Source organism: Siniperca chuatsi, linkage group LG3 (assembly GCF_020085105.1).
Source record: "Siniperca chuatsi isolate FFG_IHB_CAS linkage group LG3, ASM2008510v1, whole genome shotgun sequence".
NCBI classification, from domain to species: Eukaryota; Metazoa; Chordata; class Actinopteri; order Centrarchiformes; family Sinipercidae; genus Siniperca; species Siniperca chuatsi.
This window is the reverse complement of record NC_058044.1, coordinates 23,358,469-23,384,340: the sequence shown is the minus strand read 5'-3', so window position 1 is coordinate 23,384,340 and position 25,872 is coordinate 23,358,469. Positions and strand designations below refer to the sequence as shown.

The 25,872-nt window shown below is 40.2% G+C and overlaps 1 protein-coding gene across 1 annotated transcript in view; it reads left to right on the top strand.

Moving 5' to 3' along the window:
* LOC122873342 (complement C3-like) overlaps positions 1 to 25,872 on the top strand; it is a 49,075-nt gene that overhangs the window by 271 nt on the left and 22,932 nt on the right. The window contains 15 exon segments of the mRNA XM_044189949.1: positions 1,391 to 1,586; positions 1,846 to 2,008; positions 5,180 to 5,274; positions 5,681 to 5,769; positions 6,195 to 6,277; positions 6,379 to 6,466; positions 9,117 to 9,219; positions 9,317 to 9,437; positions 9,728 to 9,843; positions 9,980 to 10,126; positions 20,783 to 20,873; positions 21,016 to 21,078; positions 21,081 to 21,241; positions 21,406 to 21,561; positions 25,687 to 25,816. Of these exon segments, the coding sequence (XP_044045884.1) occupies positions 1,391 to 1,586; positions 1,846 to 2,008; positions 5,180 to 5,274; positions 5,681 to 5,769; positions 6,195 to 6,277; positions 6,379 to 6,466; positions 9,117 to 9,219; positions 9,317 to 9,437; positions 9,728 to 9,843; positions 9,980 to 10,126; positions 20,783 to 20,873; positions 21,016 to 21,078; positions 21,081 to 21,241; positions 21,406 to 21,561; positions 25,687 to 25,816 (1,802 nt within the window).

Here is a 25,872-nt window from a genome sequence, read left to right as displayed (position 1 = left end):
CTTGAATATATTTTCAAAATTGCATAGAGCTGAAATGTTTTCAGCCCTGCTTCTTGATGCTCATATTGTTATTTGTGAACCAACTTTTTTCTGTTGCTTTGCTATACAACTGAAATAACAATAATTAAATTAATGTAGATTTTGTAGCTCAAAAAGTATATATATTCTTTAATGCTTGTATAATCTGAAATCTCAAAAGACCAAATGGGTTACACTAGTCCACTAACTGCCTAACTTACTTGTATATCAATAGGCTCATTGTGTATATCCTCACATGCAAAATATTATTCATAATAGCCATGACCTTTCAAACATTTTTTTTTTTTTTGATCTGAGATTGTCATTATGTCAAAGAGACTGATAAGGAACAGATCCCAGCATATGTTACCAAATTCACAAGTGCAGCAAATAAAATATAACTTATTGAACACTTTTACACCACAAATTTGAGCATTTTGTACCGTTAATATCACAATTCTTGAATATGGAACAGACTTTTTAGTGGAACTATTTTTTGCTGAAATTAGTTTTGATGGATACTTAGTGACTGCAAGACTAAATGACAAAATACTGAAACAATGTCCATGGTTGCAATCCTATTGACATAATTCCTTACACTTTTGTTTTTGTGGTATGGCCCTTTCCACATCAAAAACAAAAAGCTGTTCTGCATAGTATAAACTGACATTATGATTTTGTCTGATGTTTTCAGACTGTAACAAAGCAGTTGAGAAAAACTGTAATGAGAGCAATGATAAGACCAGAGATTATGCAGATGATACAGGGTAAGGACTGAAGATCGACAATATTAATTTAACTGTGCCATTTCACCTGTGTGACCTTACATATGAGGAGCTGCAGTCCAGTTGTTGTCACAAAAGTAAAGGTACTGTGGTCTTTCAAATTATTCCAGTAAGGTGGCCTAAATAGACAGAGCAAACAGAGTCCAGAACAATGATGAAATGTTTTATTGATTCTGTGCTGGATCTTAGCCAAGATAATAAATATATCACTCATTGTGTAGATCCCATGAGCAGATCAAATAATAAAAATTAATTTACCTTGAAAGTCTCTCATAATTATTAATGTGTGTGGGTGGTTCATAGTACCTACATTTTATAAAAATGCATGTACAATGAAAAAACATCCTTCACTATCTCTGAAATTTGTCATTTGCTATGCACGTACTTCATGCACCTGCAGCCTTGTGGCACTTGTGTCAGGTGGAACATGGAACTGAATGTTGTATTTCCCCTTTATCTACTGTGGCTTGGATAGAACCTAATTTGTCCATCACTTTGGTCAAAAGTGTCTGCCAAATGAATAAATTATGTGTTTTTCAGTATCTGTACAATGACTACTCGCTTTCTCTCTCACCGCTGCTCTGCAGGAAGGTGATGTCTGCCCCCAACTTGTTGCGAGTAGGAACAGCCGAAAACATTTTTGTGGAGTGTCAAGACTGCACCAACGAAAACATTACGGTCGAAATCATCGTAATGAACCATCCAACCAAAACCAAAAGGCTGACATCTACATCTGTGACCCTTACTAAGGCGAAAAAATTCCAGGACCTTGGACGAATTATGGTAATGTAGGAATACTAACAGATATGTTGCTGTTACATGATGCTATTGCCAAAACATATTAGTACTGTTAAATTTTTTAATTTCATCTGAGTAACACCGCTTGGATACCCTGCATTCATCACCTTATCTAAAGTAATTTTCTTACAGGACAAACAAGACACAAAAACATTTAACATTTTTATTTAAGATCTATAACTGCACATGATATACCCCGTTCTGCTCCTCACACACTGCTTGTGTCTCATCATACTGATTTCAGATCCCTGCTGGTGATTTCAGTAATGATCCCAACAAGAAGCAGTACGTGTACCTGCAAGCTCAGTTCCGTGATGTAGAGCTGGAGAAAGTCGTCTTAGTGTCCTTCCAGTCTGGCTACATCTTCATCCAGACTGATAAGACCATCTACACCCCCAACAATAAAGGTGTGTCAGTGTTACATCACTGCTGAGAAATCCCTACCCTTTTAGAGTGTTTCTGTCTTAATTGTCTGTGATAGTTGTGTGGCACAAAAGACAATAGCAATTTAGAAAATGTGTGCAAAACAGAAAACAAAACAATATTCCCTTATGTTCAAAAGTCAAAACACAGTGAAATTAACTACCGCTACTGTAGACAACAGACAAACACAGTGACAACAACACACAAAAGTTTCATTACATGACTAATTTCCAACTTGGAAAAAAGTGTCAGTAACATTTTATAATACAGTCTGTGATTTACAGTGTAATTTTGTTGTATGTATACCAATAAAATACTTAACCAGTTTCTTACTGGTACTTAAATGTAGGTACAGTGGAAGAAAACAAAGTAAACAAGACTATGGGGAACAAGGGAGTAACAACTAGGTATTTTAGAGGAAAGAAAATAAAGTATACTCAGTCAGGAAAAAATGGTGTTAACTTTTTTCTTACTGTGTAATTAAAGAGCAAAAAGGGGAGAACAGTCAACACTTGATATTACAGCACACATACCTTATTCTTATGGTGTGATCAAAATAATTAAAATAATAATTCCTTATTAAACATTAGATTAGTTATGAGCTGCTGCAGTGCTGGTTGCCTGCTAGGAGCAAATTTCCAAAAGTATATACCCATTTTTCGACTTGTCTTTATTTCAAATAATACAATAAAGTAGAAGATATAGTGAAACTACAACTTGTATTTTACATTACTGTTGTGTGGGTGTCACGGAGAGAAGCAGGGAACACAAGGGAATAGGACCCAAACACAGACTTAGAGGCAGAGCAGATGCAGTTCATTAATTTATTATAAAAAGGCTTACACAGATAGTCAGGCAGGCAGAGGTCCAAATCGGGAACACAGTCCAACAAAGGCAAACCAGTCAGATGGGAGCAAACAACAAACAGAGTCCAACAATGCAGGCAAGGTCCAAACAAAATGGTGAAGTAATCCAAACACACAGGCGTCAACACAGGCAACAAAGATAAAGACACTCGACATGGATACAATGTACAACTGAAAATGACGAACTGACACTTAACAAAGGAAAAACTCTGACTAAATACACTTAGTTAATACCATCAGCAAATGAAAGTTCAGTGCTAGCTGACGTGCAGAAGAGAGAGAGAAAGCTGTATGCAGCATTCACTCTCACGCCATTGACCAGTAAGATCTTTTACACACAGCCCAGTTGGTGTTTTTTATGCACGGTGACATAAACTGTTGTTACAACTAGCACTGTAGCTGAATGAGCAAAATAGACACAGGCACCCTGCAATTTTTGAAATTGAATTTATTTGAAAATAAATATGAATTACATCAGATTATACTGTAACAGATATCTGATGTTTTAAATAGGGCATAGTTATCTTAAGAGGCAATATTAATGTGTACTAGTAATGCAGAATATTTTGTGATATGTTACTGTTATGATGTAGAATATAGGAGTGACTGTACAGGATAGTGAAACAATAATGTGCTCTTTACTAGAGATGTTGAATCAGTAATCACTAATAAGATCTGCATGTATTGTGTTTTTCAAAATGGACATTCGATACCTCTTTGATGGTGATAGGGAAATAGGAAAATAATGCCCTGATACAGAAACAGGATTGATTGCATATGAAATGTACCTTCATGACCCATGGCGCACATGAAAGCCATATTTTTGATTTAACTATTTGGTCTCTTTTTTATATAATACATCTTGCAAGGGAAGACTGGACTAAAATACAGTTATGGAGTATGTAGAAAAAATAATAGACCTTCCCCTTGCTCTACAAAAAAAGCCAGACTACCCTCCTTTCAGAATTTTTTTTTAATTACAATACCCTCCCCCCTTTTTAACCCGCCCACCTAATAATAATCATACAGTCCCTAAGAACAAGGTATATGGTAATATATTGTGTGGCTGTTCTCCCCTTTTTACTCTTTGATTACACCATAAGAAAAAAGGTTGCTTCTCAGTACTGTACTCCATAGTTGACAAGTATTTACAGAAATACTTAAGAATATCATTAATTTCTCCTTTCCTCTAAAATACACACACTCCCTTATTCCCCATAGTCTTGTTTTCTTCCACTATACCTACATTTAAGTAGTAGGAAACTGGTATTTTATTGGTACCTGATTCATGTAACAAATTTACACTGTAAATCACAGGCTGTCTTGAGTTGAGAGTGATAGTCGCTAGACGCTGGGCCCGAAAGGATTTCTGGCTCCTACAGAAGATATGTCATTGCACAAGGCAGTTGCCACTGTGTATCTGATTATTTTCCATGGCCTTTGAGCAGGTCATGACACCACAATTGCATTAACAGATTTAGAAAAAGCTAAAGAGAAGGGAGGCAACATTAAGCAACACTTTCTAAGGGGCACCCAACCAATTTTAAAAATGAAATTCAGTTTACTCAGACGCTTAATCACAGTGGCGGTGCACTCATTAATTAATTCACTCAGTGATTCATATTTCATGATATTTGCAACAACAAAAAAATTGATAAAAACATATCACTCATGTCATGGTTTGTGGGTTTTGAGTTTAGTTTTCCTGTTTTATTTTGTATATTCACCCGTCTTTGTGTTTTGTCCCTTCAGTTTTGATTGTTTGCCCCGCCCTGATTAGTTTCACCTGTGTCTTGTTAGCGTCCCTTCACTAGAGTACTTAGTTGGTGTGATTCCCTTATCTAGTTACCAGTTCATCTTTACACCTTCGTGTCAAGCTTTCCAGCCTTTCCTGGTGGTGTTTCTTGGATTTATATTTTGTTTTCGGACATTCTGCCTGATTTGTTTGGATTATATTTTCTGTATTTTCTGCCTGCCTTTTTGTATTTGTTTGCCTTTTGGATTGCTTACCTGGTTTGACTTGCGCCTGCCTGGCTACCCTGCAAGCTTGTTCATTTATCATTTGCCTTTAATAATAAATTATTTTTGAACTGCTCCAGCTCTGCCTGCTAGTCTGCGTTTGGGTCCTAATCCCTGTGTGTGTTACTGGGTACCTTGTTTGACACATTACAACAACTCAAGTAATTAAACAACGGATATTTAACTGTAATTACAATAGTTTGTTGATAAGTGGCCATTATGTAACATAAACTGGTGTTCTTTCTATCTCTCTCCTTTTCTCTATGGCAGTCAATTACCGGATGTTTGCAGTGACCCCTGGCATGGAGCCCGTGGAGAGGAATGATGAAACCAAAATTGATGCTTCTGTTGTCACTGAGATTGTGGTATGTTACTGTATTTGTCATAAACACAGAATTGATAATATAACTAGGTAATATTAAACAATTAGTCCACTGGAAGTACAAAGCCTTAAGAAGTTCTATGGTTTCAAAAATACAGTATGTTCACATCCCTTTGTTAGGTTAGGTCCATATCTAAAAAACACCCATCCCAGTAAAGGACTCAATTAAAAAAGCATGCATGTCTGCCTCTAGAGGTTGAGTTTTGGACAAGCAGCAAATTGTAACATGGCCTCCCCCTGGACAGGAAGATAAGGGAATATAAAAGTATATTCCCTTATCTTAAGCTAAGTGTTAAACAAATCATTTGAGTTGTTGGAAAGTTTGCTTGATGAATTTGTTAACTGTTGATGTTAACTATCAGTGGTTGTTAAATTTTGCTTATTTCCAGACCCCTGATGGCATAATTTTGCCACTTGATCAAGTCTCTCTGGAATCAGGGATCTACTCTGGGGCTTACCAGCTCAGTGAAATTGTCAAGTCAGTATTTCATTTTATAGTTTAGTTTATAGTTAAGTTTATTACCTACTATTGCTAAAAACAATGTTGTTTAGTGGCCAGTTTCTCTTGGATAACAGGTGAATGTATTGTCAAGGCAAAGGTAGTATTGTTAAAATACTGAAAACATATTGAACATATTTGGCAAATAGCTAGTGATAACTGAACACAAGATTAAAATTTAGAAAATGCATTTTTTATTTCACTTTGTCTTTAACCACAGTAGCTTTGTTCCAATAGTTAGAGTTAGTTCAATATTTTTTGCATAACCAACATCTTATTTCTGGCTTCTTACCTGGTTAACTAAAACAAAGCCTCACACAACACCATGGTTTTAAGAATATTTTTAGATTTGTTTGACCGTTGAGGTGTGTGTGTGCATGTGTGCGTGACGTGCATGTGTGTAGTCCCGGACTGTGGAAGATAGCTGCAAAGTTTCACAGCAACCCACAGCAGAGCTTTTCTGCAGAGTTTGAGGTCAAAGAATACGGTGAGTCCCTTTTCACTTGAAGTGTTATTTAGAAACCTATACATTATTTACTTACTTTTCATCCAAAAGTTTGACACACAATGAAATGCATTTTTTTTCAGTGCTGCCTAGTTTTGAGGTGAATCTGATGCTTAAGAACCTCTTCTTCCATGTGGACGACCAAGAGCTCGCCGTCAACATTAAAGCTACGTATCTGAAGGTTTTTGTTTTGTGGATTTAGTGACCAGGTTTAATCAATAAAATGATTGCAGAAAGTAAAGGGTGTGGTCAAAGGTCCTGCTGGGACCCTTAACTGGTTCCATACAGTACATGCTCTGCTGGGACAAGAGTCTGGCATGTCAGCTCTTTGCTTTCGAGTCAGAATCCCATCCAGTCTGCCATCAAGCTAAGCACTCACCTACAGCCATATAAGTACAGAGTGGAGCAAGAGTTTAGGAACTCAAAACAAGCCTTTTAGAAAATTAAAACCCTCACTTGACACACATAAGCTCTGGGCCATGGAGCTCTCTCCCATCCTCCCCTCCATCTTCCGGGACTCCTACAGGACAGATCAATTCCCACCCTCTGAAAAACATCTACCATTATACTGGTAACCAAGAAACCCACCCGCCCATCCGACCACAACCACTACCGACAGTTGCTCTCACCTCATCTGAAATCACCGGGGTACTTCAGTTAGATTTAAGAAATTTCACCATCTCAACATAACTCAGTTACAGTCTATCAACACTCCATTTCTCAATTAACCAATGGTGCACTGGCAACTCCTCTGGACTGAGCCCCACCTCTATCCAAGGCAAAACTGTTGAACAGGTTGACAGCTTCAAGTACCTTGGGCTCTTTATAGACAATAAATCCAATTTTGACTAACACATCACTGATCTATATAAGATGCCAACAAAGACTTCACGTCACTCGTAAACTCAGAGTACTTTCGTTGCCTCCCCACCTCCTTTTTGTTACTTTACAAAATCATAATTCAACCCATCCTGTTGGGAATAGGACCCAAATGCAGACTAGGAGGCAGAGCTGGTGCAGTTAAGGTGATTTATTATAAATGTCAATGAATAACAGGCTTACGGTGTAGTGAAGCAGGCAAGGGTCAAATCTAGAATGCAGTCCAATACAAGCAAACCAAAATCCAGCAGGGATACCAGGGATCCAGGTATTGATGCCCAAACAAATGGATCCATCTCATGTTAGATTACATTCTGAACACATGAACACTCTTCTTAGTTCATGTACTCTTTGCTTCTCTGCTGCTGTTGTGTGCATGCACACAGCAATCACCTATGGAGAGAAATTAGACTCAAAATGGTCACAAATGTGTATTACATGATCTACAAATGAAAAATAAGATTTATCAGAATCAGAAATACTTTATAAATGTGTACAACGATTTTTTCGCAATTTTGGGTACTCACAACTGCTTGTTCTAATCCACACACAAATACCAAGCAATTTGAACACATGTAAAATAAGCTTTACAAATGCACACATCACAACCTGACTAAATATTAATATTTTACATACAGATTTTTAACTTCATCTTCACAGATCTGATCATTTTCGCTTTTGAAAAGTTTCATGTGTATACAAATGCCTTAAAATATTTGTGACATTCTTATGTATTTATTTACAGATTGTTAAATGTGTGTGTACGGATCAGGTTATATTTGCTTGTGGAGTTATGAGACTTTTCCAGCTCCACACAGATCCACAAATGCATGCTGCATTTATGTGCTGGTAGAAAAACTGGGACATCTGGATTTTCGGTGAATCTGTGTGTAATTTCCAATTGGGAAAGACATTTTTCTAAATAGACAGAATAGCTCGTCACCCCTCAATTAGAACACATACATTTACCAACTATAGACTCTATACAGTAGTCTATAAATGTAAATATATGGTTTAAATAAGCTACTGCTAGGAATTGGACTTTTTTTTCTGCTGGGGAAACAGCAAGTCCAGGCAAAAAGCAGATGCCGTTGTTGAACCCAACACTAACCCATAGATATACTGTAAAATCATAGATGTCACATTGGCGATTTGATGTGTGTCTGCAGGAGAGGAGAGAGGAGTTAAATTGAGTTTGTCCAAGACAAGAAGCTACTCTTACGTAGTTGCTCTAGAGCCCAATTATTTTATGTTTACATATGACTGCACATCGGATGTCAACAGGTCAATAAAAAGGTCAGCGATGATTTGTTCTGTCTCTTTCTCCAGGAATCCTTTGAAAAATGTGTGTGTGGATTGGGACACGCATTTGTGAGTACCAAAAATTATACACAAATTGTTACACATTTGTAAATCTTCATTTGTAGATCATACACATTTGTGACCATTTTGAGTCCAATTTCTCTCCATAATCACCTCCTTAGTTCAGAGAATTCAATTCAGTTCAATTCAGTTATATTTATATACCGCCAATTCATAAGAGAAGTTATCTCATTGCACTTTTCCTATAGAGCAGGTCTAGACTGTACTCTTTATAATATTATTTACACTTTTAAACATGTGTAATTTACTATTTGAAACTGTCTTGTGTTTTAACATTCATTTTATGAAGTAATTAACAGTTAATAGTAAAATGAAAAAGCTATGTACTCAATACAGCAAGTGACACTGATCACCCCCTCAATCCACATAACTCATTACATCTGGCCACAGATACAGAACTTTATAAACTAGAGGACGGCCCACTTTGGCAGGAGTTTGTCCATTATGCCTTAGCAGCTCTAAATAAATAACCTTATTGTTGTTACGTTTAGACCTTTTACATTTTGATTGACCTAATTCATTGTGCAGTTTTAAACATGTCCTTCTGTGGTGGTTTTAGGTATCTATTTGGTGAAGAGGTGGATGGCGTGGCCTACGGAGTATTTGGGGTTATGTATGAGGGTCAAAAAAAGAGCTTTCCCAGCTCTCTTCAGAGAGTGCAGGTGAGCACATGCAAGACATATTTAACATTTAGTAAAGTATCCACCAACTGCCCTCTTACTGTGTATCAAGATGCATTTTAATATTATGTCACATTAGATCGAGAGAGGTAAAGGAGTGGTCACACTGATGAAAGAGCACATCACACAGACCTTCCCAGAAATCCTCAAACTGGTGGGGAGTTCCATATACCTATCTGTCAGTGTGCTGACGGAGAGCGGTAAGAAAGAGAGACTGTGTGTTTGTGTATCTGTGTGAGGTCACATGGTCAGGTTGTTTGGTAATTTGTAACTCATTCTGATTCAGCAGGATCAAAGTAAGTATTATAAATGTCTCAAATTTCCCAAAGAAGAGAGAAAGAAAGCAAAGATGTATCTGGATGAGTATATTATTTATGTGGCATTATTGTTAGACAAAATTGTTAGAAATTATTCAGAGACCAGAGAGAAGAAATGTAAAAATGTTAGTGTGTGCATGTGTTTGTGTACATGTGCATATATCTTTGCACAGGTAGTGAAATGGTGGAGGCAGAGTTGAGAGGTATCCAGATTGTCACATCACCTTACACCATCCACTTCCAGAGAACGCCCAAATATTTCAAACCAGGAATGGTCTTTGATGTTGTGGTAAAGTATACATTTACTAAAAAAAAAAAAAAGAAACTGCAGTTTGCAGACAGAATTTCTCCTGTTTCCATAATAGTATTAGATTGTCCTTCAATGTGTTTTTTGACTGTTTAGCTGTTTGTGTTTCTGATGGCAGATTGAAGTTGTAAATCCTGATGGCACTCCAGCACAACATATTGTAGTGGTTGTGCATCCAGGCAAGGAGCAGGCCCTCACTGCTGCCAATGGCATGGCAAGGCTTTCCATCAATACAAACAAAACGGTTGAACCACTGACAATTACCGTGAGTGTCTCAAATTGTTATCTTTTTAAAACAATGTTTTACATTAAAGGCAGTTTTAGCAAATGGAAGTGACAAGCAAATATTAGTGCTGGCAAAACGTGAACCAACAATTATTTTGTACTGTCTATTAGATACATACCGGGTCTGCATTGATACATACTGCCTCCAGGATGGAAAGAGTACTAGAATATTTTACTCAAGTAGAAGTAAAATTACTTGTGTAAAATGTACTTAGATACAAGTAAAATGTTGGTCAGTTAAAATGTACTCTGAACATTACTTTGTTACATTTTTCATTTTAAAATATTGATGATATATAATAGAAAGATTCAATTAAAAAACACCTTTAGGCTACAAAATAAATTGCATTAACATATCAACGAATGTGTAGTGGAACAACATCACGCCACAGAGCCCCGATGTCCAAACCTACAATACATTTATTTTCTATCGACGGACATTTGCAGCCTGTGTGTACAACTGATTATCAATTATAAGTAGACAACTGCCTACTCAGTATAGCTCAGTATAACTCATGTCTGACTATGAATATGACTAAATAAAAAGGGGCAATAAGCTACATAAATTGAATTGGCTAGCAGCCACTTCTTATAGAATCAATAGTAGCATCACCAAGGCAGACAACACAGATCTATAGACAATACAAACTCCATAATGGCTGCAGCCCACAAACACACATATTAAAGCAAAGAGAGGGCTGCACAATTGTTTTTACACACTGTGTAGCGCGCACGTACACAATGCTATGTTGCCAGGCAACACAGCAGTTGTTGATATTGTTATTGAATCATGTTTTCCCCTCAGGACCACCCTTAGTGTGTGCTCACTGCTAAGACTGTTTAGTACTACAAACCCATATACTCTAACCTGACTTGACTCAGCTGTTACTGATACCAGCTCTGTACTTACTCGCTGTGTTCGACACTTCCTGTACATGGCGAACTACTGCTAGTACTCCCAAGAATACCGCTTGGGGGCAGGGCTGGACTGAGACAAAAAATCGTCCCTGGCTTTTTCTACCCAGACCGCCCCCCCGCAATTGGTCAAACACCAGTACACCATTGTTACAGTACCCTTAAATATGTGTCCTGTACTATTCCTCCAAACCACTACAAAGCTGAGTAGTAAGCCCCATGGACAAGTGTACCAGTGCAAGTGGACCAGTGTACTCACTCACTCTTGACTGACTCCCTGGTGATCAGAGGTGGCTGTGGAGTACACCATATTCATACTCAAGTCTACAGCTTCTTGTTCCTCCCTGTCTCTCTCCTCCACTCCTACCTCAACTACCTGACTCGACTTAACAATGACATAAGGAGAAAGGGAGAAATGATTACAATTAATTGGGTGTGGTATTAACATGATTATTATTTCAGATTGAGAATTATTAAATTGTAAAGATGTTCAAAAAGCTGTACAATTTAAACAATACCATACTGGTAATGACCAAATAGTTGTTTATTCAATTAATGCATGGAGCTGTTCCATCTCATTTCATTAGATACTAACTATTCAGTTCATACATATTTTAAGTATCCAAATATTGATGATCACCTGTTTGTTTTGTATTAATGTTCAGAGAGGAGTAATAGACCTGTTTATATGATAGGCCAATTAAATCAAGGGTGTGCTTGTTTATTTGGGGAGGAAACTTTTTTTTTCACTGTACTAGGCTAATACATAAGTTGGCATAAATTTTAGTACAGTAGAGCTACAGATGTAACCTATGCAGACTTTTCACGCATCTTTATCAAGGGAACTAACTAAATTCCTGTACAGGCTCACCTCGACTACTAACAGTGGTCCCCACCCCTTCACCGGCTCCCACAGTATCTGATTACCACAGATTCTCTGCCGCTCGACCTCAGCCTGCTGTACTCGCTCCGGTTGCCTGCTCTCACCAGTCACTCGCCAACCAGCCGTCATCACCTAGTTCCCCGGCTCCCGGGCTCTATCCCTCTCTGTGTCCATCGTGCTTTTGGGTCCAGATTCTCCATGTACTACAACAGAACAATCTGGCCAAAATGGACCCAGCCGACAGGAATCTGGACTCAGCAGGAATCCAGCAAGCGATCTCCAGCCAAGGGCAGCTTTTGGGACAATACGAGCAGACAGTCAGGACCCAGACGTTTTTCTGGAAAGATTTGGCCCTTTCCTTACCTCTTCATTGGCCCTACGACTGCACCACTGATCTGCTTCCTGGTGCCACTCTCCCCTCCAGTTGGTTATGCAACCTGTCTCGTTCTGAGAGGGAGGCTATGGAGAAATACATCCACGAGTCTCTGGCAGCAGGCATCATTCTCTCCTCGTCCTCTCCAGTTGGTGCAGGGTTTTTCTTCATGTCCAAGAAGGATAAATCTCTTCAGCCCTGCATCGACTATCGTGGTCTGAACAACAGGTTCAGAGGTTGCTCGAAAACAAGCTTTTTGTCAAGGCGGAGAAGTGTGAGTTCCATGGCAGCTCTGACTTTCCTGGGCTACATCATCGAAAGTGGGCAGGTGAGGACAGACCCAGAAAAGATAAGAGCTGTGACTGGGTGGCCTAAGCCAACCACCCGTAAGCAACTGCAACGTTTCCTGGGGTTCGCTAATTTCTACTGCCGATTAATATGCAACTACAGCCGGGTTGCATCCTTAACCAGACTCACCTCCCCATCAGTTCCTTATGCTTGGACCCCTGAGGCGGACCTTGCATTCACCTGGCTCAAAAACCTCTTTTCTTCTGCACCCATCTTCACTCTACCTGATTCCTCCCGGCAGTTTGTGGTGGAGGTGGACACCTCAGACACTGGCTTGGGGGCGGTGCTCTCTCAGCATTCCAGCTCTGATCACAAGCTCCATCCCTGTGCCTTTTTCTCCCGTCAACTAATTCCAGCGGAACATAACTATGATGTAGGCAACAGAGAGCTCCTCGCAGTCAAATTGGCACTAGAGGAATGGAGACACTGGTTGGAGGGGTCCGAGTTGCCATTTGTTGTGTGGACCGACCATAAGAACCTGTCCTACATCCAGTCTGCCTGGATGCTCAACTCCCGACAGGCCGGGTGAACTCTGTTCTTCGGCCACTTCAACTTTTCCCTCACATACAGGCCAGGATAAAGAAACTTCAAACCGGACACCCTTTCTCGCCAGTACACGGCCGAAGACTTCTCCCCTGATCTGGACTCCATCCTCCCATCCTCATGCATCATTGCAGCGATCACATGGGAGATTGAGGCTAAGGTGAGGAAGGCCCAGCAAACACAGCTCGACCCGGGTAATGGACCACCCGACCGTCTGTTTGTCCCCGACACTACAAGTTCCCAAGTACTTCTGTGTGCACACACTTCCAAATTTGCCTGTTATCCTGGTATCAGCCGTACCCTGGACCTCTTAAAGAGGCACTTCTTGTGGCCCACCATGGAGGCTGACACTCGTGTTTTTGTGGCTGCCTGCACCATCTGCACCCGGGGAAAGTCTTCTCATCATCCTCCTGCTGGGCTGCTACGTCCTCTGCCTGTTCCCAGCCATCCGTGGTCCCACATAGCCCTGGACTTTGTGACCGGCCTACCTCCGTCCCAAGGTAAGACAAGGTCATTCTACACCATTTTTCAAAAACGTTTCACTTTGTGGCTCTTCCCAAACTTCCCACAGCCCGTGAGACAGCCGACATCATGGTTGACCAGGTTTTCCGCCTGCGTGGGATACCCCTTGGCATTGTTTCTGACTGGGGACCCCAGTTTGACTCGCAAGTTTGGAAAGCCTTCTGTCAAGCTCTGGGCGCCACAGTCAGCCTCTCATCAGGTTTTCACCCCCAAACTAATGGCCAATCGGAGAGGGCAAACCAAGACCTTGAGGCTGCTCTGCGTTGTGTGGCAGCCACCAATCCCAAGTCCTGGAGTTCCCATCTGACCTGGGTAGAATATATGCACAATGCGCTAACTAGCACAGCCACAGGTTTGTCACCTTTTGAAGCCTCTCTACGTTATCAACCCCCTCTGTTTCCATCACAGAAGAGTGAGAGTGCGGTCCCCTCAGTTCAACATCAACTGCGCCGCTGCCAAAAGATCTGGAGGGAAACCCGTGCTGGCCTACTCTGTTCTACCGCCCACAACCAGCGCTTTGCGGACTGTCACCGGACACCAGCGCAGCTGAGGCAGGGGTCTCCAGTATCCAGAGAGATATGGTCCAGAGGAACGCTCCTGGATCCCCTGATCATTCATCATGGACAATCAACTGATCAAGGACTTTCAGTCTTTCAGTCTTCACCAGATCGTCCGTTTACCTACGTATTATGCCTCGGCCTCTGACTCGTGATCTATGAAAGTTTCTCTTGCTTGGAGTTCTGAACCTCTGACTAACTTTCTGAATTCCTGTGTCCAGGCTCACCTCGTCTACCGACAGTGGTCCCCAGCACTTCACCGGCTCCCCCAGCATCCGATTACAACGGATTCTCTGCCGCTCCACCTCCGCCTGCCTGCTCTCACCAGTCACTCGCCAACCAGCCATCATCCCCTAGTTCCCCGGCTCCCGGCGTTTCCCTGTACACACCTGGTGTCTCTCCATGTTCACAATAAACTGAAACTAATCACTCTATCCCTCTCTGTGTCCGCCTTGCTTTTGGGTCCAGATTCTCTGTCTACTACAACAGGTGGAATGTAACTAAGTACATTAACTTAAGTACTGTAATGCAGCTTTCTACTTTCTACTACTACTTCACTACATCTCAGAACCATGAGAACCCAAAATGCAGAACACAACAAAATGGTGTAGGTTGGATAGAAACAGTCTTTATTGTTTACAGCCAGCAATAACTGGGAAATCTGAGCTCTTCAAGAGTGGTGGGTCCGGTGTAGTCTCCTGTAACTACAGAGGATGTGTCCTGGAAGTCTCTCTGCTGGAGTGTATCTTGGCAGATGGAACAGGCAAACAGTTTGTAGCTGGCTCATTAGATCTGGTATCTTGGCAGATGGAACAGGCAAACAGTTTGTAGCGATCTGGGGGGAGACCGTGGCTGAGATCACCGGCCTAGAGTAGCTCTGGGACAGAAACAAAGTTACCAATGAGGCAAAACTAGAAACTACTACTTAACTTGGTCAAGGTAGGAGCCTTTACATGGATATCGTACAAGTGTACGGAGACGATCTGGCGCTGGTAGTGTGGTAGAGCCTGGTAGATATGCTGTGGAGACTGATGAATGATTGACATCAGGTGTGCCGGTCATGGCACCTCTGGACCGTATCCCTCCCAGTCCACTAGATACTGGAAACCCCTTCTCTGCCAGCGCACATCCAGCAGCCGCCGGACGGAGTAAGCCGGATGACCATCAATGACCCAGGTGGGTGGAGGGGGATCGGAAGGAGGGCACAGAGTGCTGGAAGAGACTGGTTTCCGTTGTGAAACGTGAAAAGTGGGATGAACTCTCATTGAACGGAGTAGTCTGAGTCTAACAGCAAGGGGATTAATGATGCGTTCAATGATGAATAGACAAATGTAGCGGGTTAGACAGTCTTTTAGATTTGGTTCGTAAGGGGATGTTCTTGGAAGATAACCAAACTTTCTGACTTGGTTTGTATGGTGGTGCTGGAGTCCGGTGTCGATCAGCGATCTGGCGGTTCTTGTCCGCGGACCGGAGAAGTGCTGCTCGGGTCTCCCTCCATATCTTACGGCAACGGCAGAGGTGGCATTGGACAGAAGGAACCACAACCTCACTCTCTTGAGATGGAAATAGAGGAGGCAGGTACCCTGAAGATGACTCAAAAGGAAAGAGACCAGAAGCAACACTGGTTAGTGAGTTGTGTGCATACTCGATCCAGAAAAGTTGAGAGCTCCAGGAGGAAGGGTTGGTGGCTGCCACACAACGAAGGGCTGCTTGGTCTTGGTTGGCCCTCTCAGTCTGGTCGTTGGACTGGGGGTGGAACCCGGAGGAGAGGCTGATAGTTGCTCCCAGGGCTAGGCAGAAGGGAGAGGTTCTGACAGGATAGTGCGTCGGGCTTAATATTCTTGGATCCAGGGCGGTAGGTAAGGGTGAAATTGAAACGGCCAAAGAACAGTGCCCAACGTGCCTGCAGGGAGTTGAGTCTGGATTTATTCCAGGTTCTTATGGTCTGTCCATACTATAAATGGTTGTTCTGCTCCCTCCAGCCAGTGCCGCCATTCTTCTAATGCTAATTTTACAGCTAGGAGTTCCCTGTTCCCGACGTCATAGTTCCGCTCAGCAGGGGAGAGCCGTCGGGAGATCATTGATGTCAGGTGTGCCGATGATCAGCCGCAGGCGGGAGACCAGGAAGCCACACCAGAATACACACACACACATGCACATACCGCAACAAACAGAGGACACACAAGAAACACAAGGAGAGGGACAGCACACTAGAGCACACAGGGGTCAGGAGGGAATAGTGGCTAATTATAACATTTAGTTACTTTTCAGATTACAATTTTTCATACCCTTCCTTTGCACTTAAAACAGTGTATCTCCAATTTTGGTGATTTTGTATTTGATTGTACTTCTTAAGCAAAATAAACTATTTAAAACCTCCCTCAGAGCCAGATGGAGTTAGGTCCCCTACCTCAACGTTGAATTACTTCTGGATCAATACAAACAAACTGTAGACTTCAATATGATATAGGTTTAATGTAACTTGTAAACAGAGTACATGTTTAAACTGAATTGGGTCCTGGGAGCAACTGAATAGGCTTCAGTGTGCACCTTCCTTATATTATCCCTTTACTCCACCCTTGCTCCTCCTGTTGTGGGCCCTCAATTAGGCCCACCTCTCTTATGCTTCACCTGTCCACTTTAGACACCATTATTTCTTGTCTCCATAGCAGTTGTTTTTTTTAAAACAGCTGCAGAAAGCTGCGACTTCCTTTAGATGGCATCCTATGCACATTGATTCTCCTTTGATTCTTTCAGCTGTAGCTACTTCACAAAATAGCTGTTTCTTTATTACATTGTGTGGTTTTAATCACAAAACACATTTCTTGCAGTTAGAAAAGTGAACCATTCAGTCAGAAAGTGAACTTATTCATGTACTACGATTTTAGAAAAAGGGGAAGCCATCTTGCCATTGTGTGCATCCATGCGCATTGGTAACTCAGGCAACTGCCCAGGTTGGGAAGGGCAGAGTGCCCTCTACACAATGGATACATCAATCGCAGGTACGCAGGAGTAGCACAGGCTGACAGATGCCTTCACCCTGTACACAACATAACTTATTGCTACATTTAATTGCTGAGCTGTTCAGACTCTACTGTTGCAGAATATTGCAACAGTAGAGTATTTTCTTTCCACAGCTGCATGATGAGTAACTTTACTGCTGTTGCCACAGATAGATGTTGACGCACTGCTGCAGCCTCTGCATCAAACATATGTTCTTTTTTTTTGCACATTTGACAGCATCTGCATCTAGATTATGCCCTGCTTGAGGGCTTCGGGGCTGGCTAGATTCATCTACAGCATGTACCATTGTCAGACAGTACAGTCAGGGGCGAATTCACAAAGAATGGATTGCGGCCGCTGATAGCACCATGGATTGCGCATCACTTGCAGCCGCTATCTGCCCCATCTCCAATTCACAAAAGACATTGAACTAATGATATTACAGCGCAAACACGCCTATAACGTTTTTCAGCTGAGTGCAGTTTGTCCTTATTTTGTGTTCATCTGTAATTTTCTGTAGTGGTCTTAGTAGTATTTGTTCTTAAGGTGTACTGAAGTAGCATATCACACGACATGGTTAAGCAACGAGTCAAAAAAATGTATAAATGCAGCAGCAAGAACAACACTGTCCACTCATATCTTAAAATGTTTGATTTGAAAGAGAACTTATTCTAATTATAACTATTCTAATTATCTATTAACTCCCCCTTCTCTTTCATACCTTTCTGTCAATGGGATGTGTCTCGTTTTTCTATGACTGTATGGAGTGTTTTGTCACAGTTATTTGGGGGCTTTAACTGTGTGCTCTCCTCATACCTCATGCTGGACTGTTACAGTGCATAACCATAGTCTCTGCATCTCACAGCAGTAAGTTTTATGTTTTTTGTTCCAATTTTACATGGTGAATATCACATATTGTACTGTCTGTGCCATCTTAGCGTATACTGGGATGTGCTATTGCTTCGCCTGGCTACACACACTGCTGCCATGATCACTGGAAAGTCTGGGTGTGACACCCCTTATAAATGCGTTTCACTTACCATTAACTCTCTGAAGACGCTAATAATTTTCACTCTAACTGCATGTGGCTATTAGCGCTGGTGTTTGTGAATTGGACTTTTTTTGCAATGATGCTCATTTGCATAGAAAGGGGCTAATTTTGTGCCAAATATATACATATTACCTCATTTAAATATGTGCAAATAGTACCAGAGCACCGAGAAACTATTTGCTTGGCAGTGCAGTTAGGAGTGCATTTCATCCTTTGCTGGTGCTTTGAGAATGACACGGTTTCAAAAACCACACAATCCTTTTGACAATTCGCCCCTCAGTGCTTGTTAGCTTGTGGATATTATTCCTGCTGCCTGCGGAGTTTGGCGAGACTCACTGCTGCAGTTTGGTTGACAACTTTTAGTTACTGTCAGTATTAATAGTTGTTTTGTATTTTGATTTAAAAACTGAAATAATCTTCAGGTAATTTCTTATTTCTGATACTGTCATAACACAATATACATATGAGATGGTAGATTGTTTAGTGTAAAAATAGCACACATAGCAACACAATTATCACAATAGATAAAGTAAAACAGTTCTTGATTTCATGTGTTATCAACTTTATGTAGCCTACAGCCTACTTTGGGAGGATAATGAAGCATTATTTTTTTTTTACTTACACTCGACACCTGCATATCATATTAGTGGGCCCTACACTCTTGTGACCTGAAAGGTGGGCAACATCAAATACTCAATATATTTAAAGGGTCAGGACCAGGCTATACCGAGGCAACATTGAACATCCCGGCACTAGTTCATATCAGAGTTTACACTCATCAAGTGGCCAGAAAAATTACTCCAAATAAATGCTTACATTGTTCCGTGGCAGCTGAATTTAAATCATATCCATTTTGTAAGCTGGTGGCTTGTGGTGGCTGTGCATCTGTCAGTGGTCCCCTTGTGGCCAAAAATAAATGAATGCAGCTATAAGCAACGAAAACAAAATGGGAGACAGCTGATGAAAACATCTAGGGTACAGGGTTATCTGTCAAGTCGGTGCCATTCTTAACTCTAGTTTAGGGGTTCTCAACTTTTTCTACTTCAAGGCCGACCAATTCATACTAGGCTTAGGCGGCATCTATTTTTTTCATACCTTCCTGATATTTCACCAGGGTATATGTTATATGATGGTATTTGTGTAATTTAAAAAAACAACGTAAAAGCTGAGCTGCTAGTGATAGAAGTCAATGTAGCATGTATGACATTGTGTAGCCTACAATGCTGTATGCAATTAGCCTACTTAGTGCTGTACTGAATGTCTTCTTTTCTTTTTTTTACATTTGAAGATTCTATTGAGGTTTTTGAATGGAGCTTCGAATGTCTGTTGTCATATTTTATGGTGTCATCAACCAAAACAAAAAATCATCAAATAAAATCCATCGAATAAGAAGTAATTAATTCGATTAAATTAGTTAGTTAGTCTTTTTTGTTAAGTACTAAGCAGAATGAGTAGGATTTGTTGGTTGCTGTTTGTAAACATACGATTCAAAGTTGGCCCCATGCAGAAAGAGAGAGAGCAGTGGTGGGTGAGCCAGCATGAGAATGAACAAGGAGAGCAAGCAGCATTAGCAAGAACAAAGCAGTGAATCAGAGAAATAAAAACTTATTTTCTGATTGTTTCACAGCGGTTCTAAAGCACAAATAAACACGGCCACAACACCGCAAAATCCTGCAGGAAGGAAACATATTGCCAGATTTTGTGTGAATGCATACAGCTCAGTCCCGCCCTTGTCAAACAGACACACATACCTGATAGAGAGCGGAGGAGAGAGACGGAGACAGCAGTGTAACCTGGTCGCTACATTTGTATAGAGTCCCAACCTCACACATTGCGCATTGTGTTCCAGTTTTTGCTGGAACACAATTTTTTGCACAATTGAACTGCTTCATTTATATATGAAACAACACATATGCAGGCTCAATAACTTTGATTCTTATAGTGTAATGTCAAGCTATTGACTGTTTTTCTTTTCCTAATTTATGTTGTCTTACACTAGGTGTGTGGCCAGTTCTCCATTAATAGTGTAAACATCCAAACAGAATGTTAAAACTGTAATAAACATTAACAAATTTTCCAACATCATTGATGGGTGGTTGACAAATTTTTTAATGTCTTCTAAGAAATGTAAATTGTTTTGTATAACTTGCAGCGTTTCTGTTTATAGTTTTGTATTTTTAGTACCTTTGTCATATGTGTTGTCAAAAAGGCAAATGTGTTCCTTCATTGTGTGTTTTAATTTATTTGCAGCATTTTTTTTCTTGAATATTGCATATGTGTTGTCAATATAGTAATAATACAATTCTTCATTTGTTTGTGATTTTATTAAGTTGCAGTGCATTAAACTCTATCAGCCAGTACAATTGTATTCTGATAGTGGAGACTTTGCATATACATCACTTTATATAACAGTATATGCTAATCTGTGTGTTTAATTGTAGGCAAAGACCAATGTTCCTAGTATCAACCAAGCATCAGCCACGATGACAGCTCTCCCATATACCACCAAAAGCAACAGTTACATCCACATAGGTGAGAACCATCCTGAAAACATGTTAGATGGTAACATGGTGATTGTAGTGACAATGGTGACAGTGGCAGTGCCAGCTAACTACCATGCATATGATCCCTTCAGTGTTTAGCTAGCACTAAATGTGCAATGCAATTATTGCAGGAGTGGATACATCTGAAGTAAAACTAGGAGACAATCTGAAGATCAATCTCAACCTCAATAAGCAGGAGAATGCACTTACCCGGCAAGAGCACTGACATCCACAACAGTCATCGTTACCAAAGAAATGCTGCCATCGTTCCGCATCATAGCCTACTACTTTACAAATGACAACGAAGTGGTATCAGACTCTGTTTGGGTGGATGTCGAGGACTCCTGCATGGGCTCGGTGAGACACACAACACTAATGTAGCAGATTTTAAATGGGCAAACAAGACACCCATGCAAAAATTGTTTTTCTAGGCACAAATGCAAGTATGGATATGTGTTTTTTATCCAGTTGTTTCAACAAATACAAATCTGCATGTCAATTGCCCTTTCTTCCTCCTTTAGTTGAAGCTGGAATCATCAAGACCTGTTCCATCCTATGAGCCTGGCAAGGTGTTTAATCTGAAGGTCACAGGAGATCCAGGTGCCACAGTGGGACTGGTGGCAGTTGACAAAGGTGTTTACGTCCTAAACAACAAGCACCGTCTCTCCCAGAAAAAGGCAATTTCTTTATTCTATACTCTTAGAAATAAAGGTTCTAACTAGAACCATATAAAGGTTCTACGGAATAGGAGAACAATTTCCGGTTCCTGGTAGAACCATTTATAAAGGTTCCACCTGAAGATGGTTCTACCTAGAACTATCTAATTCCCTCTGTTTGATAAATGTAATTAGTCATATTGTGGCAGGCAACATGGAATGAGAGACAGAAAACGGTTCTTTGCAATGTTAATCATTTAATAACATTAAACACATAGGACAAAACATTTAAAAACAGTGTTAAAATGCAGCAAATATTTCAACATAAACCATCTAAATCACCCATGTTCTGAACAAACACATTACAAACAATAACAAAAGTAACATTTGCATTTTGGAATATAAAACAGCTAATTTAACAAACTACTCAGTCCAGCACTAGGCATGATGGAAAATGTGGGCCATCACACAGATAATTGAGAGTGAGGATCTTTTAACACACAAGCTTTCAACAATCCTTGAAGAACTCTATCTTCCAAAAAGGGTTCTTTGGATGGAATGGGTTCTTAATGGAACCCTTAAAGGACCCGTTCTTTTTTTTTTTTTTAAAGGGTTCTTTAGAAGCAATGATTCTGGGTGTAACCTTATCTCTTCAGGAAGAACCTTTTTGAAACCCTTATTTAAAATGATTTGAAAGGGGGTTCATTTAAAAACCTATATAAATTGCAATAAATTGTTAATTTTTCAATACTTTTGATGTACAAAATACAACACTCTCTAGAAGATTTACAGTATGTGCAGATATGTGCAAATAATGTACAATGTAAGTTTGTCATTTAGCTGTTACACTGTATTGCAGAGTCTGCCTGAGATGAGGGGAATAAAACCAACCAACTACACCATCTAGGAATTCAACCCAGAAAATATTTAATACTAAGAAAAAGTGAATATCAATATCCTATCAAGTTTATAGTGAAAATAAGGTACATAGACTTTCATGTGAGGAACAGAGACATGATTAAAAAAATATAGTGAATGTCAGATACACACATGACTAAACCATTTCTACAGTTAACGAACCACCCACTTAACCCAGCAGGCATCACATAAAAACTAAGTTGCTTAGCATTTTCTCCCTATTTTCATTTAAGTAAAAATGCAATTAAAGTATTATCCAGTTTATACTTTTCCAACAAATAGCATCATCCACATTTGGACATCCACACACTTAACTGGTTTTGACAGTGGTTTTACATTATAAGTTGGTTTGTTGTCTGCAGCCTAATGTGGTCTATTTGCAGACTGCAGTTTTCAATTAGGGTCAGTATATGGACCTTGTACAGCTGCTTTACATGCAGCAGGAACACAGAATGAGATTCAGTTCTACATTTCTATTCTTAGATTGATTCAAACAACACTATCAGAAGTTACCATACTTGATATACAAGGTGTAAACCTCGGCAGCAGCTAATAGTGTGTTCATGCTCCTCCTGTGAAGATTAGAAATACTGTTTGTAGTCATCTACTGCTATTTAAATTTGAACCTACCCAGTAAGCATGATTGTGGTGCAGCTGAAAAGACTTGAAAGACAGGGATGCTGGGTGTGGTCAGAGGTGAAACAGACTTGAACACTTTGTGAACACTTGTTGTAAAACACTTGACTAAGCTAACTCTGATCACCTTTTCTGGAACCAAAAATTCAGAGTTCTCTTTCATAGCACTTTTTTCAATGTCTCACTATGTACATTCACAGAAGCACTTATTCCATTACACCAGCCCTGAGTGGCTGGCAGTCATGCCGTCTGAATGGGGACCCTCTTCCTTTATATATGACTGACACAGCATTGTTCATCAGTCAATCATCTTTTCTTGCTTCGGAAGCCAAGCTGTTCTTTACCAGATCTCCAGGATAACTATTCAAACTGTCCTCAGAACAGAGTGGATACCTCCATCCACCTCCATCATTGGGCTCTAGTTGCTGGACTGCGGTCTGTGGCACAGCTTATACCAGGAAAGTGGTAACAATAGATGCCAGACTATTGCCAGATCATTGTGTTAGAGGGCAGGAGAGTGAAAAAAAATAAAGAAAGAAAATCTTTTACGCAGCTGTAGCGTATTCATTAATTGGTACGAAAGATGGCATAGAGATTACACTAAACTTCAGACTATCAGCAATTATCAGTATTTATACTAAGCAACGGAATTTAACTTGTATTAACGTCATCTTGGGGGCTTCACCCTTTCAAAATGGAAATGATAGCCAATTAACTAATTCAGTCTCATTGTGGGGATTGTGTAAGTTCTTGGCTCGTAGACAGTGACCATAAGTATTCATACACACAAACCACGCAAATGCAATGATGAATGAATCAATAAATACAGCGGTAGACAATTAATGAATGAATGAGGACCATCATATACCAGATACAGCATATACTAGATGGATTAACTTGTGGGAACCAAGGAGACCACCAAGTGGATGGGAACTTTAATGTTAATCAGTTAAATTGACTTAATGCGCCATTCAGCAGATGAAAGACTGTTGGGAAGCAAAAGGGAAATACCTGAAACGATTCAAGATCATTTCTATATTGATGGGAGACCTTATTTCTAACATTTCCTGATCACTCTTATGCTATATCATCAACCCCAATTAAAGGGAAACGTTTAATTAATAATAATAAACGTTTAACACAATACAGTATAACAAGCTACGCCGATCATAATTGCAATGGCTACAGAGATTTTTGTCTGTTGGTCACTAAATGGCAGTGTAGCTACATGGTAAACAAGGTATTAAATCTATGAATTAATAACCAGCCGTACAAATATAGGAGTCGGATTATTTATCAAGAGAAGAGGATTGCTGACCTTAATTAACATTTTTAATTTACCTTAATTCAGACTTGGGCTGAAAAGAAGAAAAAAAAGTTTTACTTTCTCAGGAATGCACTTAAGTTTTATGATTGGTCTGGCAAACATCATTATCTCAGGTCATATCAGGGGGTGAGGGAGAATAAGAGAGAAAAGGGGTGTGTGTGTGTTCAGTCTTCTCTTGACTTGATCTCCAGCTAGAATAATCAAAAGAGTCATTTTTATTGTCTTCACATCTTGCTGTTACTTCATTATCTTGACAAGACATATATTTCTCAGGGGTGGAAAGTTCTGGTGTCTTGTCTGGCAAGTGTCCGATTGGCACTTTGACTATGGAAAAGTGAAATGTCAGTATGCAGATCCAGAGGGATTTAGAGGGATGAAGGAGCTAGTTCTGTGGATTTGTGAATGTCTGGTTGACACTCGCCTCCATTGTTCTCACTACACTTCTGTCAACTAGGACTCCATCACTAAATTTTTGTCAAAAACTTGGACATTATCTATAGAAAATTTTACTTCCCTTACAAATCAATAGCTTAGTTTAGATTGATAAAATATGTTTGAGGACAGTCTGTTCACTCAGCTTCAACCTTGCTAATGATGTGAAGACAATAGTCTTCAGTTTACCTGCACATTAATATTTACATATTGAAAATGGTCCTTCACTGCTTCCAATCACACCATGAAACAATTAAATATAGGATGATTACTTAATGATCAAGGCATTGGCCTTAAGTCTCAAAGCCTTCATACTATAACATTTCTTATTTGAAACACCACAAAGATAAGCAATAAAATTTCAGTACAGCCAGGAGAACTTTTCTGTTCGCTTGTTGCCTTGGCAGTGTGGTCAGCATCACAATGTAGTATGTTATACAAACATAGTGAATACTCTTTCAGGCTTAGCAGGAGGTTAGTTGAAGTAGACAGGGTTAGTAAACCTGCCAGCGAGCTGGTTAGGTTGACAGTGAAAGTTGCCATTGTAATTAACCAAGAGTTAAAGGGACCTTTCTTGAATAGAAAACCCTGGGTTTCTGTCAACTCAGGGTAAAACTGAAGAGTTTTTACTAAACCCGTTCTCTGGAACAGTGTATCTTAAATAGCATTGGCACTAACCGATACAGTAAACAGGTAGAACCTAGTGGACAGGGCAGGGGTGAGTTTCAGAGCAGTTAGGAAGTGTTTTCTATCATAATTGCACAAGTAGATGTTCCTTATGCTATATCATAATGGATCTTTTACTGTGTGTGTATGACTTCCACCCTGATCAGGTATGGGATATAGTGGAGAAGTACGATACAGGCTGCACACCTGGTGGAGGAAAGGACGGCATGAGTGTGTTTTACGATGCTGGGCTGTTGTTTGAGTCCAACAGGGCTCCCGGGACCCCCTACAGACAAGGTGAAACCTCTTCACTCAAGGTCTCATTCTTTTCCCTCTTCCTACTAGTCTGATTC